The following is a 17274-nucleotide window of genomic DNA, read 5'->3' as shown; positions in this document are numbered from 1 at the left end:
CAGAAACTTTTAGAGGGACACATAACCCTTTCACCCCTCAGTAAATAGGGCATATGCTAAACAAACCTTTTGCCAATTGTTTTAATTAAGAAATATCCTCCATTTCTGTTATTTCTAGTACTAAACAAGATTATGAAGCCGGTTTCACTTTAGCCCTTCCTGTCACTTCCTGATCCCTAAGAACTTCAAAGGAGCTGATAAAATGAATTACCAGCCCACTTAGAAGCCCCCCAGTAATTAGCTGCTCAAAGACTGCTGCTTAGAGAAGGGGAGGGGTTTGTTTGTACAAAGGTAGATAGGGAGCTCTGAACAAATTGCCCTGGGGGGAGGGTAAATTCATTGAATATGGCCCAACTTTTAAATGAGTGCTTTATAATGGAATAATAGGAAAATATAAAGTTTTTAAACAATACACAGCATGTAATTTCAACACATATTGTGTTAATTTTTAGCAAGGTGTCTTAGGTGTGGACTGTCCCTTTAAAGGCTACACTGTATGCTTTCTTAGAAAGCGGCAGTTCTCTCATTCTTTATGGCTGAGATACTAGCAGTCAAAAAGACGAGTCACAGCTATAGAAGTGTCAGAAAATGCCCTACATTTTCTAAGCTCTATTAGTTAGCAGTATTCCTTTACAAGTGCCTAAATACATTATCTTCATGGACTGTGTTTTTGTCTGTTCATGTAACCATATCTAAGCTCATTTGGTGTATTATACTCAGGCCAGAGCAAATGACGAAAGAGGTGTGGGACTACATCTTCTTTAAGAAAGCCCCCTTCCCAAAGACCACCATTCAGAAGGAGAAGCTGGAAAAGCTGAAGCAAGAGTTTGAGTTTTGGTACCCTGTAGACTTGCGGGTTTCTGGCAAAGACCTTGTTCCTAATCATCTGTCCTACTTCCTCTACAACCATGTAGCTATGTGGCCTGAAGACAGGTGTGTACTGCACTGTTGAACAAGGTTTTTATATTGTTAATGTTTTGAAACTTTTAATGATTTAATTTTTCAAACCTTTGACTGATTGTCCGTTATGTAGGCCTTTGTATAAGTGATTTTTATTTCTTTTACTTCATGTAAGTGGGAAATGGCCGGTTGCAGTCAGAGCAAATGGACACCTGCTGCTAAATTCAGAAAAGGTATTTTATTATAAATCTCCTCTAACATCTGAATGTGTATATCCCATGTTAAATATAGATAAATACATAGATGTACCCTATATTTATTAGTCACATGCAGCTATGCTATATCTGAGTCTACACTACTACTACCAGATATGCACAAAAACAAAACACACACATATGCATACACCCACACCACAGACAACATGTGCCCAGGTGAGTACTTTTTGAAGCATTTGGAATATAATGGAATAATCTGTAGGAAGCAAACTAATTTGGTGTGAGTTTGCTGCGTGAATGTAGATTAGTAAATGAAAGAATTAATTTATTTTAAAGGGGAACTATTGTGAAAATGAACATTTAAGTGGAAATAGGAAACTTTCAGAGCTGTCTCTCTTCTTTCTCTCTTCATGCTGGATTCAGATTCTGATTACATAAGATGAATTTGAGACTGAGGAGGTTACCTCCTTAACCAAAATACTTTTCTTTGGAGCTAACCCGAAATTACTGAAGAGAGACAGGATTTGTGCCAGAGTCTATTTTGAAAGAGCGAGCTCTAATACATCTTCTAGGCCCCCCCAAAAAAAGCCATATTAGACCTAACTTTCAAAATCTACCTTTGACTGCTGCATGAAGAGAGACTGATTGATAAGTTGGAGACAGTAAAAAGTAACCTGATTATTGCAGAAATGGCAAAGAATGTTTCATTGTACAGGTTAATCTCAATTTTATACCCTGATTTTTTTTCCTGCTTCTTGCACTGTATTTTTGTGGTCCCACAAATATCTAATGCATAATGAATTTTCCTGATTTTACATTGTTTGGTCCCCTGAAAAACGTAAAATGGGTATTTTACTATATTTAGAAATTTTCTTATTCCATGAAATGAAACTCATATTCAATTTTAAGTGCATCTGTCACCCTAATAAATAATTCCAAATTGTTTTCTATTGTGTTTGTCAAGCAAAATAAACTTACACTATATAAATATTTTAATCATGGAGGCAGGACAGGCAATATATGATTGACAGCTGGGGGTTTTCAATGCTTTTGTAATGGGTATGGGTGTGTTAAAAAAAAAAAATAAAAAAAAATAGTAGTTTGAATTTAAAAAGGCATTTTTATAATACAGCTTTTTATGCCTGGGTGACTTTAAAATTACAATTTAGTATGATGTAGAAAGTGGTGTTCAAAGCCAATTTGCAAATTGTTTCCATTCTTTATTTTTGTGTTTATTTGAAAATTGTAACTTATTGTTTTGTAACAGTTCTGTTTGTAATTTATAGTGGCTGTATGGTTTTAAGGGTTCTGATTTATCTTATCAGCCAGTGAAAATGGAAAATGAATAGGAAAAGGTCTCTCTAACAGACCCTCTGCCTATTAGATCTTCAAGTTGTAAAGGCAGAATAGGAAGAAAATTACAATAATAAGTTAACTTAAAGATAAACTGCAAAATGCAAAGTAAAAGAAAATAATTGATTTAGACCTAAAATATAATTTTCTTTGTTTCTCTTAGATGTCCAAGTCTACAGGGAACTTCCTTACTTTAAGCGAAGCTGTTGAAAAGTTTTCAGCCGATGGTAAGGATTTTATATCAGTACTCTATAGGAATTAAGTTATTGCTCATGAATGAATCCAGTTGGTTTCCATTTTTTTTTTAATATACAGTACTTTGTGATTTTCCCCATGTATACAACAAAGCCAACAGTAACTTATGCAAGCCAACAGTAACTTATACTGACACAGAGTATTAATAATTACATCTTTTGACTCCAGGTATGCGTCTGGCTTTAGCTGATGCCGGGGACACCGTGGAAGATGCCAACTTTGTGGAAGCCATGGCTGACGCAGGGATTTTGAGGCTGTACACTTGGGTGGAGTGGGTTAAAGAAATGCTCGCAAACTTTGACAGCCTGAGAAGTGGAACATCCCACACTTTTAACGATCGTGTTTTTGCAAGGTAGTTTAAAAAGTCACAGCTCATACATATATAGAAAATATTAGGTTGGCTTCTAAGAATGGCACATCAAAAATAATAAGTTGCTGCAGCACCACCTACCAGTGCTTGTATAAAAAGAAACTGAACAATGCCTTTAATATTGCTTGTTTTTACCCATACAGAAAACTGACTGTTTTGATCTGTTAATTGCCTTTGTAACCTGCTGCTTCCTGTTACTCAGAGCCTTGGTGGCGTGGGAGGAACAAACTAGAACAGCAAATGACTGGGATTATCAAACTTTATTACTATCAAAGCCAGTGGCCACATTAAACTTCCATTATAGTCTGCCTCACCCAAAGTGTGCCAGTCAGTCACAGAAGTAGTCTATTTCCAAGCCTTACAGCTAAATTATTAAGCATTTTGATTACTTTCTTTAAAAGCAAAAGTGACAGCTTATTAAATATAGCGGTGAACAACAGTCCTTTTCTTATATTACATCAGATGCGTAATGCTGAGCCAGTATTTCCTAGTAGATGTTCATCTGCAGCAGATGTAGTAGTCTGTCTGAGATGTTTGCACCAATGCACCAGTTCCTGCACTAGGAGATAGTTAATAAGGAATACCATCCTTTCAACATCATAATCATTATTATCTATTTATATAGTGCTGGCAAATCCTGCAGCATTTTACAGTGTCGTTCACATCAGGCCATACCCTAGTCGAGCTTACGGTCTAAGGCCCTATCACATTCATACCCACTCTGGTGAGTTTTGTCAGCAGCCAGTTAACTGTAGAACACAGAGGAGAACCATGCCAGCATATGGAAATCATATTCTCCTTGCATACTGTAAATTGGCTGGAATCAAACCTAAGACCCTAGCGCTGCATGGCAGTAATGATATCCACTGCAACATGGTGCTGCAAATAAGAGAAAATAGTGCTATCTGTAAACCTCCGCTATAGCCCATTTATCAAAACTGGGCATATTTGCACATGGGCAGTGACACAAAACAACCAACCAGTGATTAGATTTTTTTTTCCAGCTGCAAGTAGAACAATAAAAGCAGAATGTAATTGGTTGATAAATCAGCCCTATTATGTTTTGTAGGAATCTGCTATGCCATCTAAACCTACTCATACACTGTGAGAGAGAATTGTACCGCTAAGCTGTGTTTTAGATGGTTTTTTTTGCCTAGACTAGTCTAGTGTCTGTATATAGGGCCAAAGCAATTAGATTTTTTAAATCAAACTATTCTCTGAGCCAAAGGGAAGTTAACTGAGCAGGTTGAAAAATTTGGCCAGCTGGTGCCACAGTTTTTATGACCTCCATGCCCTCTGCAATCTCTTTGCCAGCACGAGGACGAAATGATTGTATTTATTCAGTGGGGATGCCACCAATAAGGCTTAGTGCAAGTAGTCCAATAAGACTCCCTTTAAACTGACTGAAAAGGGTTTCCTCTTTCTTTGCTGCACTTCTTTGATAACACTTATGGGTTTTAGATAGAAAAATGACTGCAAACCAAGAACTGTTTCAGGCACAGATTTTAAATGATGCGTTATGGTCGGATGAGGCTCCGTTGTTTTACCTCGCTCATCCCTTCTGCAAGTAATCTATACTTCTTGACATCACTTAACTACCCAATCTGTCATTTTTCTGTCTTTTAGTGAAATCAATGCAGGAATTGTAAAGACTGAGCAAAATTATGAAAAAATGATGTTCAAGGAAGCACTAAAAACAGGATTTTTTGAATTTCAGGTGAGTGGTGTGAAATGAATGGCTTTTTAATCCCTGCAGAAATGTCAGCATAGTGGTTATTAAAATACATAAATGCAAAGCTTTTTTAGTCCTTGCAGATTAATAGGCGACACCTATGATGGATGGAGTAGAGTGATGCAAGCTGTGCCCTTGTTCAGTCAAGTAACTAGGTGACCTGCAAGTGCATATGCTCTCATGATGATTTTCACCTTGCCTCCCATAAAACTGGACTGTGGGTTGCTGTAGTCTCTGGCAAGTGCCATTTCTTCTTTCAGTAAGACAGAGTTACATGTTTTTGTAAACATGCTATGGACCAGGGTTGGGGATGGTCAAATGTTGGAATTTGTGGGGGGGGGGGGACTTGATTCCAAGAAGTCTGAAACTTCTCCCCGTACTGCAGGATCAGTATAGAAAATAAGTTATTAATGGCCAATGAAGTGGAAATTCATGTCAAGCCATATAAACACTTTAAACTCATTTACTAACAATGGACAATCTTATACTAGTGCAGTAACCCATGGCAACCATCAAATGTTTGCTTTCATTGATCTATGGCAGCTGTATGAACAAAGCTAATCACTGTTTGTTTGCTAGGGGTTATTGCTTAGATGCAAATTTGCCTGATTTTTTTTGCCACACAATTGCCCTTTATTTGGCTACCCAAATAGGAGCAGGAGTTTCCCTGTAAAATGCGATGTAAAAATCTTCCTGATCTGTATCTGTAATTGAAATATTATGTATCATTTTGTCTTATATTATTTATTTATTTAATGCTTGTAGGCTGCAAAGGATAAGTACCGGGAGCTGGCCATTGAAGGCATGCACAGAGACCTGGTCTTTAAGTTCATAGAAACCCAGACGCTGCTTCTGGCACCAATATGCCCCCACTTGTGTGAGCATATATGGTCTTTGCTGGGGAAGGTGAGCATTTGAATTGTGCTCCATGTACAGTAAAATGGGTGGTTCACATTAAAGTGATATTGACACCAAAAAGATACTCTTCAAATTATGAATGTACATTAAAAGTTACCTGTAGGTCATGTAGGTTTTTTCCGCTGATAATCGTGCTTTTGTAATTAATTAAGTTCCTAAATCTGACTTTTGCCAACCTGACAGTACATTCTCAACCTGTCAGTTATAGCTTCTAATGCTAAAGGACTCCTGCTGCACAACAAGCCAGAAAGAAAGATTTCCATGTAATGCTATCAGCCAGTAGTGGCTATTGCTGATAAAGTGTAAGTTTCTTGTAATACGAGTGAGCTCATGAGTTTTTCTTTACATATCCTACAGACAGATTCACTTATGAAGGCTTCATGGCCAGTTACAGGCCCTGTGGATGAAGTGCTAATCCGCTCTTCTCAGTATCTTACTGAAACTGCCCATGATCTCCGGCTAAGACTTAAGAACTACATGGCTCCAGCTAAGGGCAAAGTAAGAAATGGGAACCTATATATATATATATATATATATATATATATATATATAATTAGCATGATTATTTTCTATGCATACATAATTTTGGCTAAGCACCCCGCAGAATATTGAGCCTTGGAGTGCGGACACCATTTGGATTGATATATATATATATATATATATATATATATATATATATATATATATATATATATATATATATATATATATATTATATTGCATTAGTACAAGAAGGGCTCCTGGTACATTATGTAGGTGCAAGGATTAAACACACTGCATTTGTTTTCTTTAGAAAGTGGACAAACAACCACCCCAGAAGCCCTCACACTGCACCATATATGTGGCAAAGAACTATCCTCCATGGCAGCACAAAACCTTGCTTACTCTTCGTAAGCATTACGAGGTATGGAGGAACATTCTCTCTCTGTGGGTTGTAGAGGAGTCCCCATTTATTTTTGTAGAGAATAATTGTTACATTTTGTTCTCTTTTAGGCTAATGCTGGACAATTACCAGATAACAAAGTTATAGCCACAGAGCTAAATGCTTTGCCAGAGCTGAAAAAATACATGAAGCGTGTTATGCCATTTGTTGCCATGATCAAGGTAATAATAATATACTGCAAATTTTAGACGTAAGATTGCATGCTCATTTTTACAGCAGCATGTAGATTGCACAGGGAAATATGTATATTCATGTTATGAAGTTTACTTTTCTAATCTGACAGTTCATAAGATCAGTGCTTTATTCTGGTATGTAATGTTTATTATTTGGAATTACATTATTATCCTCCTTGATATAGGGCCAGTATGTTATGAAGCACTTTATTTTCTAAGGAAGCAGAGATTGCAGCTGTTTGTGTTCTGGTTTTCATTTTTTTTTTTTTTTTTTTTTCATGTTACAGGAAAATCTAGAAAAGAAAGGACTTAGAGTTCTTGATCTGGAACTGGAATTTGATGAGCAAACTGTTCTACTGGAGAATATTGTATACTTGACCAACTCATTGGAGGTTAGTAGCTTTTATAACCAAAATTCCCCCTCTACTACAGTATTAACATGGATACAAAGTATTTCTCTGTATCAGAGTCATGTAGAGAGGCTGCCTTTGGATTCTGATTGAGTTTTTTATTAAGTAAAAGTCAGTGTAGATCAAAATAAAACAATTTATCAGGGTGTCTGTAAAACATTATAGAGAATCTTTCTTCCAAACATTGGTGCAGCCTTCCTAGAAAATAATATACAAAGTTAACTGTGCTTTATTTTAGCCGCAGCACAAAGTTTAATACAATTGAAGTCACTGTATTTCACATCCCTGGGCAACTGGCACTTTTTCTATTACTGTTTTTCAAGGTTACCGTTGTGATCGCCTTTCTTTCTAGACAATGCCCTGCTTTGCCTCTTTTTATTGGATCCACATCTCACTTGATGTCAATCACATCTGAAGCCAGGATCGCTTTTTCTGCTGAAAGACCGATAAGGGTTTTAGATTAATTAGATACAAATGATCTCTGTACTTGTGCTCACGACAAGCGATGTCAGATAAAATGCTTAAGCTGCCATATCAAAGGGTAACTTCTCTGTGGGCGGTACAGGCAGGATGTATTGGTTATGGAATCTGACAGCAGATATCTTCTAAAAGCAGCGTTTGTAGTGTAATGAATTACAAATCTTTTTATTTGTAGTGTATGATTTAGCAATGATCATGTACTTTTCAATCATTTCTAATTCAAACCAATCATTGTCAACAGCCAAAGATGATTTGTGCTACTTGGATGTACTAGGCTCTCTTGCAGGAATAATGTTCTTTTATTCTGCAGTTGGATCAGATTGAAGTGAAATTTGCTTCTGATGCAGATGACAAAGTTAAGGAGGACTGTTGTCCCGGAAAGCCATTTTCAGTATTTAGAACAGAGGTAAGTAATATCCTTGTAATATTAGCGTCACACAGTTTTACTTATTACATGGATTCTGTGTTTCTTTTTAAAATAGACAACTGACAGTAACAGTATTTTTTTTTTTTTTAGTAAAAGCACTATTCATTTGTAAGGCATGACTACTCTGTGTTCTATACAGAATATTTTATGATTCATATTCCTGTGTTGCTTTTAGCCTGGTGTGCCAGTTTTCCTTGTGAACCCACAGCCAGCAAATGGCCACTTTTCCACCAAAATTGCCATTAGGGAAGGAGACAGCAGAGAGTCAATTATAAGACGTCTTATGAAGACGGACAGGGGAATCAAAGGTAAATGAAAGACTACAGACCTAGCAATGTAAGAATCTCTGAGCCTTTTGATTTAAGACTGCTCTTACTGTCAGCAGTTTGTTACCATGAAACATCGCTGTTTGATGGTCAGAAATGTCTGAGTATTCTGGAGTTCTTTTTTTATATCATTGGATCCACAGTCATTAGTCATAAAACGTTAATCCTGACATTTCTTAGCAACTAGCAATACACCAAATCCATGACTTTAATTTTGAATACAGAATCTTTCACAGAAGCTTTACCAAATACCAAGCCAAAGCTAAATGCTAATTTGTATATTCAAGAGAGGAAATTGATGAGAAGCTGGAATATGATTAGGAGAGGACCTGACTAAAAATATAAGTAATAAAAAGTAACAATAACATTAAAATTTAAGCTTAAAACAGCAAAAATTTTTAGCTGCCGGGGTCAGTGACCCCCTTTTGAAAGCTGGAAAGATTCAGGAAAAAAAGACAAATAATTCAAAAACTAAAAAAAGGCCAGCTGAAAAGATGCTTAAAATTGGCCATTCTATGACAAGAAATCCTGCCGAATCCTAGATATGGGGATGCAAATAAGACATCTCGACAGAAGCCTGAGGTGATGACATTACATACTTGCTATGTATTTTAGGAATTGGGTTTGCCTCTGTCCTGTAGCAGTTAGAATATGAAAAGGAAACATCTACAGTATAAGGTCGTGATGTGTAAACTGTGTTTCTGAGGAGCCATAGCCTTGAGTAATGTTAGTGTGTGCCCCTGGTTTCCTAGAATTGTTTGTATGTGCTTATACAGAAAAGGCATGGAATGACTTGTTTGGTACAAATATTGCTATACAATGGCCCAGAAAACATTTGTGATGCAGAAATGAAAATTAAGTGTTCCTTTCATACGTTGGTTTGGTCGCTCTTAAGACTAACAGATCTCGCTTCTGTTTAGATGTCACAAAGGTGAAACTAATGAGGTACGATGACCCAGTGTTAGGACCTCGCCGAGTGCCTGTGCTTGGGAAAGAAGAAGTGGGTAAAAGTGTAATATCTCCGAAAGCTGCCTTTCACATTGACTTGAATGAGAAGAAAGTGCACATCGCAGACAATGGCCTGAAGACTGATATTGGAGACACGTTGGTGTACGTTGTTGAGTAATAGCAGCAATGCATCTAACTGCTCTGTGACATGCCACAGCAGTCCATTTTGATACCAGTTATTACTATGAACTCATCCCCCATGTTGCATTAGGCAGTGCAAGAAGGCAGAGCCTGGTGTTGCAATCAGTACTAAATGGATGGGGCTTAAAGAAGATATTTGGTAGGAAGGACCAGTTTTAAAACAATTCAGTTATGGATTGTCAGACTTGTGTGCCAAGCTGAACCTTCCAGGACCTTAAAACCCCTTCCCCAAAAGGGGATGTTTCCTTCCACTGATTCTGCTTACCCACCAGAATAACAAACAAGCGTCTGTACATGAAAGTCTGTTTAAATTGAGTCTGCTGCAAAGTACAACACTCTTAAACATGAAAATGTAGGGGAGTGTTTCGAACTGTACATGTCAGTGTCTGTGCATTGACAGGTCTGAAAATGAATCCTATCAATTTGGTGAGTTTAGGTGCTAATTACCTGGACTTTTCCCAACAGCACAGGCATTCTCCATAACAACATTACTTGGTATATGTAATCTTAAATATAACAATATGGAGTTTGTCACAGCTACAATTTTTGTGTATAAGGCTCTGTCCTGTTCTGTATATATATTTAAAGGGATTGTTCACCTTTAAATTAACATTAAGTGTGATGTAGAGAGGGTGCTTTTACGAGACAATTTAAAATTGGTCCTTTGTTTTTTATTTTATTATTATTATTATATGTGTTTTTTTATTATTTTACTTTTGTTCAGCAGCTCTCCAGTATGGAATTCATCTGGTTGTTAGGGTCCAAATTACCCTAGTAACCGAGCAGTGGTGTGAGAGAGATAAATAGTAGAGACCTGGCTAGAAAGATAAGTAATAAAAAGTCTTTTGAAAACTATACAGAATAAAAAAATAAAGACCAATTGAAAAGTTGCTAAGAATTGCTAATTCTATAACATACTAAAAGCTAAGTGAACTTAAAGGTGAACCACCCCTTTAAAATGAATACAGCTCTCCCACAAGATGAAAATGCTTAAGAGTGAAGACTCACTGGGCTACTAGTAGCAGCTACTTGTCATGGCTCCTAAACCCCCAGAAAATACCCTGCCATAGACAATACTGAGAATTGCCTCTGCAAAACACACATAGAGACAATGACAGTAAATGTCTATCTCTGTAGCCGTGACAAGTAGCTGCTACTAGTACCTCCGTGTGTCTTCACCCTAACTCATATAACCTGTTTTTTTCTGTCTCAATGCATGTAGCGTGTAACATGGCAAAAATGCTCAGAATAAAGTTCTTAAATTTGCAGCATTGCATTATTTTATCCCTCTGAAAACAAAAAACAAAAGTCAGCAATTTGAAGAGGTTTCATCATTGAAGTATTCGTACATAGCAGTTACAAATTAAAGTGGTCACTGATGACAGTAGTGTGAAGTTTAGCTGCGTATATAGGTTACAGCACGTTGGTAAGTTATATATAAGGTTTGGATTAGTGTCATTGTTTTTGGCACCATAACATTTTGAAAATCATTTTGTTTTCTTAATTTTCCCCAGCAACTTCCTCAATGTTGGCCAATTTGTACTCTACAATGAGCACTGTTGCTCTGAGATTAGACTATATGGGAAAAGAGAACTGCTCAGACAGACAGTATGTCCTTGGGATAGGAACAGGTTGAAAGATACTGACACTTTTTAAACTAAACTATTACCCCTTTTTGTCCCTAAATTCTTTTGCATGGAGGTAAAGTTTTCATTTAAGAAGTTCTCATTTTCAACCTCATCTTCAACCCAAGCGATGAACGTCTTGTAGGCACCAATCCCTGGAGCCAAATGTTTTTCTTCAATTCAATGCGTACATTTTAATAACCCAACCAGAAGGGAGACTTGGCTCCAGATAATTATTTTATAACGTGGTGAAAACTCTAACCCCCATATGTAATAAAAGGCCCTGTTTTCCCAGGAGCAGTAACCCATAGTGACCAAAAAGATGTTTGCTTTTAAACTGGTGACTAGTAAATGCTACCTGCTGATTGGTAGTGCGTTTATTACATAACCCCATTACAGTGCAACCCATGTCCCACAATTACATTATCATTCATTTGCAGCTTTACCCCACAATGCCTTAGTAATATGAATACCACCAACAACCGTAACTACCTAATGTTCATTTTGGTCATATACTCTGGCTTTTTCTTTTGCTAGAGGTATGCATCTTTGGAGATGTGGCTGATATTATATTAAGCAACCCACAATGGAATCTCTGAAAATATGCATGCCGAGGAATGCCATAATAGTGAGGTGGTGTTCCCCTAACACTAGAGGGATGACTTGGCTCAATATGTACCCTACTACCATTGATTCAGCCAACCTGTATGGCTAGAATTGTGCCAACATTACCATCCAGTCAAATTTTTAATTCCTTTTATCATTTGAAGCTGAACTTTTTCCCTAAAATAACACTCTAAACCTCAGGTTGTTATAGCTACCTACCTAACTTCTGTAAAGTGCAGTGCAATATGTTGACGCTTTAAACACTGCGTGGAATGCAAAGAATAATACTTTTGCAGAAAAACTCCTGTCCCTGTGCAGTATATGGCTTTTCTGTTTACAATTTGTTCTGTCAGTGGGAAGCGAGGACTTGCTAGGCTTTATAGGACTAATGAAAGGGAGCTTTTGAATGTGACATGACTGTGAAGGCAGTGATTTTATGCCTGTCTCTCTGGCAATTCTATCTGAAGCCCAATGTATTGTATATCCTATAAGAGCACATACATAAAGACTTAAGTACTGTGGGTAACAGCGGGTTCCTGAATGGAGATCATTTTGCCACAGACTTTTTCTATAATGGGCATTTTTCATGGAATATACTTGAAATGCACCTTTTATTCTCATCACTTTGGATGAATGAATAGGCAGATGCTCTTGACCATCAAGGCTGGAGACTTCCTCATAGAAAGTGATGGAGATGCAACTACATACGATGCCGACTTCTCTTGTGATAATCCCTCTTAAGGATATATAGTGAATAATGTACCCTTATTGTAAAATATAAGGATATAAGTCACCCAGGAATTCCATGACCATATAAAGGCACAGGGCTAAAGAGCAGGGCTGGAAATTGGTGTATAAGCAGAAAAGGCATGTACCTACTTTTCATACTTGAAATATCAGGGCCCATTTTAAATGCCATTGACCTGCCTATAGGTTATGGAAATCCAAAGTGACTTCTGATATCACATTTTATAACAGGGGGGTGCATTATTTTTTATAATACAGAAGTATCAGTGAGTCATGTGACACAAACTGACATCATTGAGCACTGATAATAAGTGATGACGTCATTGAGCACGGATTATAACTGATGACATGACTAAACTGTTTGGAAGGATACAGTTTACAGAATATTCATGGCTCTTGTGTATTATATTGATATAACCCAAAGAATCTATAAAAATTATATATACTGTCGAAGCAGTTTTAAGTTGTTTGGCGTACCGTACTAAAGGGTGTATTTATCATGCAGTGTAAAAAGTTGAGTGAAGCATTACCAGTGATGTTCCCCAGGGCAACCAATCAGCAATTAGATTTCAATTGTTAGAAAACCAAAGCAAAGCATCTGATTGGCTGCTATGAGCAACATCACCAGTAATGTTTTACTCCACTTTTTACACAGCATGATTAATATACCCCATAGTGTTAATGTCTGTATTTGTATATTATCAGACTATCAACAGCCACTTGTCATGGAATATAATGTGCACGTGAACCGTGCATTCACTGTTAGGTATCAATATCTCAGTCTATCAGAAAAAAAACCTGACCATCAGGGCAGCAAACTTTCCCTGTAAGTTGTTTATTATATATAAAAAGGATGGTATTGAAAATCTGGCAAGCAATCTGGGTCAGTGCAGGCCTTTATCAGCTGATGGGATTTCCCACCAGCCCAGGCTTATATCTGAACAAACCCTATAGAGCTTAAATGCCTATATAACATGGACACAGCTATCATACATTTGTGCCACGGCATTGCATTTGTCCGTGTTGCACATAGCATGTAATCCTCAACGATTACTCTGTGAGCAAAGAACAAATGTTTATGGGCCTGCTACTTCCCAAAAAAGGAGGCACTGACCTCAGTAACTACATACCAGTATAATACCTGTCTTTGTGACAGATCAATAATAACCTTCCTATGTATTAGCCTTATGTGGCAATGTAACTGGGCACATCAGCAACACTGTCTCTAGGTGGAGCACTTGCATCACTTATCCAACACTGTATCAGACATTGTACAGCGCGTAAAAGCAATGTAATGGGAACACCTGTACAGCTAATGAGGCTATCTCATAAATAAAATATATGCTATTTACAAATATTGTCCTGTATGTAACTTTAAAGCAAAAATTGCTTTAAAAAAAGAAAGTGGAAAGACCCGCAGCTGCTTGTTTCTCCAGCTCAGAGCCAATGCGCCTTGTTATTGCATATCGAGCTGTACTTACTTACCTTGGGGGTTGTTTATAGCAAATGATGAAGAATAAAACGAAGATGGAAGAACTGCTTACAAATGGCTACAGAAATATTGAGTAAAACTGTCTATGAAGATTCTCATTCATCCAGGTCATGATATACAGTATCTAGTAGAATTAAGTCTAAAACAACTGGACTTTTCTGAGTTTTTTCTTGAAAACGTTTCACCACTCATCCGAGTGGCTTCTTCATCCAATGCAGAGGCTAAGGAGAAAGAATATAAACATCTAAAAGGAGCTCTGAAAACTTGTGGGTACCCAGACTGGGCCTTCATCAAAACCAAATCAAAGACCAACAGAAAGACCAGACTTACAAACAGAAGGGAGGAACACAGCAGGCGAAACAACATAGTCATTCCATATGTTGCTGGAACATCGGAAAAACTTAGGCGAATTTTCAACAAACATCGCATTCCTGTGTTTTTCAAACCCAGCAACACCCTGAGACAGAAGCTGGTGCACCCGAAAGACCCAACACCCAAGCACATGAAAAGTAATGTGGTCTATGCTGTCCAGTGTAGTGAAGAGTGCTCAGACTTATACATTGGGGAGACAAAACAACCTCTCTGTAAGAGAATGGCCCAACATAGGCGGGCAAACTCCTCAGGACAAGACTCAGCGGTCTATCTACACCTCAAAGAAAAAGGTCACTCTTTTGAGGACAGTAACGTGCATATTTTGGACGGAGAGGACAGATGGTTTGAAAGAGGTGTGAAAGAGGCCATTTATGCCAGCCTGGAAAAACCATCCCTGAACAGAGGAGGGGGCCTGAGACACCGCTTGTCACCAACATACAATGGCGCGTTAACATCCTTACCCCGGCAGTTTCACAACAGTTCACACTTCCAGTCATGTACTTTGAAGGATTAACACCTGTAACATCTGTAGCTGTCAGAAATCAGCTAAATAAAATAGAAATCAGTTAAATGGACACTGGTCTATATTATTTGTGCCTAGTAAAGGGCAAATACTTTTGGCTGAAGAATGTTATTGTTATAAAAATATTAGGGAGTTGTCTTCACTATTAAGGGTGCCAATCTTGGGTCTGTTTAACTGGCATGGCCCTGACACCCCATTTGGAATGCATTTGGTATCTGCTACCACAGGGAGAGCTGATTTTTTTCTTTCTTTCAACCACCAATATGTTAGGGTATTATATTGGTGCTCCCTTTGGAATTGTGTGAGCTGTGTACACTATAGTATATATAGGTGTGTGCTTTTGACTACCCTGAAAGGGTCACATATGCCCATGCCACAGTGCATCTCCCATCTAGATTCTCATCCTCTGCTCCTTCTTCAGCATAACAGGGACTACAGTATACCCCCCTGGTTCATTTTTGGGGTCTTCTGTGCAGGCGATTTTAGATGTAACCGAACAGAGTAGGTATTGAACCAGAGATGCACAATCCTTTTTATAGTAGTTTGTTTTTAAACCTGTAAGGGGGGGCTGCAGTGCTGAAAGCCGAGGTTTATCCTGTTTGATCCAACTTGTAATCAAAATTAGTAAAGATTAAATGCTGAAACAGCAAGCTTGATCCTTTACATATTCAGGTTCAAGGGCTTTTTGCACTGCCTGTTATATTACCTTACTTGCTAAGCCAAGAAGTTGCCCATTAGTACTGTGTTTTTGCTGTTGGTTTTCATTTTTTTAATCTTGTATTTTTTTTTAATAATTTATGGGTTAATTGCTACACACAGGCTTGGAAATGGAACTATTGTCTACTTGCTAGGGTGTAAGTTACCTTAGTAACCAGCCAGCACTTTTGAATAATGGCACTTTCCAAATTAAAAAAGATTGGCAGAGGGCCTATTGCCTAAGGGAAAGATAAGCAGAGTTAGAATAGGAATGTTAATTAGCCACAAACCATACCATAAGGATAAAGGCTAAATAAAAACATCTGCTTAGGTTAGCTCCATCCTCCGCATTCAAAAAGTAAAGGTGAACTTCCCCTTTAATGACACCTTCATTAAAAACTAGATGCATATTTAAATAACAGTTTCCCGTTCACAGTATTTAGTGGATTACTTCTGGCTTGCTTCTTTTTGTTGTGATGCATAACACTCATTTTTCTGTGTTGCTCATGGCTAAGAGAAATGGAGGATGAATTGCTTAGCAATAGATTGTTACTAACTTGCTGTACGGCTACATCCCATTGTTAGACATGCCACTGTGTTTTTTGCCGGCTGTAAAATGCCAGTTGAGGAAATGCCCAGACTGCAGCCAGAAAATGCCAACTTGCTGCCCTTTGTGCACAGTAAAAGGAAATAGCCTGCATGTTAGTTACTAGGCACAGGAGGTGGCACTGGGCAGGATTTGCGTTTGCTCTGGTGATGGGGGCACAAATAAACACAGCCATATATAAATAGATTAAAGAGTCAGCTGGAAATGTCAAGCACTCTGCTCTTTCTCTGTATGTGCTATAGATTCTACTGTACATTTGGTGGCACTGAAAGGGTTGCTGAAGCTATGATAATTCATTCATTGCTACCAGGCTGGGAAGTTTGAATAACCCAGGTTAGAAAATATTTCCTTCATAAAAGCCAGCCAAAGGAATCCAGCTTCCACCCAGACATGTATATTTGGTCTGGCTGTGGGTCTGCATTCATCCTGTTTCAACACTTGCTTTGATGCCCACTTATCTATGTTACTATGTTATCCTTCCCCCCTATTTGGAATGAGAGAACTGAATTATACTGATGTATTGGAAAATAAGTATGATTAGTGAATGGTGGGTTATTTGGCCATTATCAATAACAAGGCTTTGGAATGCAGGCCCCGAGAGGAATTGCATGCACCGCTGAGTGTTGGATACATTTTTTTTGGCCAATAAATTATTTTTTTTTTTCTTTAAATCAGGGAACAGGTCAAATGTCCCTCTGGAGACAGAAATGATGAGTTTTCCAAGGCAAACTGGAGCTTTAGATGCTCTGAGTCAACACAAAGACTAAAAGGGTGTAGGTTTCTGTATGTGACAGATACACTGTATGGCTTAACTGTCTCTGTGCAATAACTACCCCTTTGTAGGAGCGGCCAGGCAGAGACTGTTCCCATATGGTAGGTTACCATAGCAACTGAAAAGTAATTAAAAGCTTTGGTACTGTAACTATGAAGTACCCAGCAACTGCTTTACATTGCC

At 37.9% G+C, this 17274-nt stretch overlaps 1 protein-coding gene across 1 annotated transcript in view; it reads left to right on the top strand.

Annotated features, from left to right (window-relative positions):
- lars1 (leucyl-tRNA synthetase 1) overlaps positions 1-10919 on the top strand; it is a 29596-nt gene extending 18677 nt beyond the window's left edge. The window contains 13 exon segments of the mRNA NM_001015831.1: positions 721-933; positions 1076-1133; positions 2632-2695; positions 2892-3075; positions 4720-4810; positions 5591-5731; positions 6101-6241; positions 6537-6647; positions 6737-6847; positions 7147-7251; positions 8060-8155; positions 8352-8484; positions 9423-10919. Coding sequence (NP_001015831.1) covers positions 721-933; positions 1076-1133; positions 2632-2695; positions 2892-3075; positions 4720-4810; positions 5591-5731; positions 6101-6241; positions 6537-6647; positions 6737-6847; positions 7147-7251; positions 8060-8155; positions 8352-8484; positions 9423-9628 — 1654 coding nt within the window. The 3' untranslated portion in view covers positions 9629-10919.
- The last annotated feature ends 6355 nt before the right edge of the window (positions 10920-17274 follow it).

This window comes from Xenopus tropicalis, chromosome 3 (assembly GCF_000004195.4).
Source record: "Xenopus tropicalis strain Nigerian chromosome 3, UCB_Xtro_10.0, whole genome shotgun sequence".
Taxonomy (NCBI): domain Eukaryota; kingdom Metazoa; phylum Chordata; class Amphibia; order Anura; family Pipidae; genus Xenopus; species Xenopus tropicalis.
Note: the sequence above shows the minus strand (reverse complement) of the source record. Positions and strands in the feature narration are given on the sequence as shown.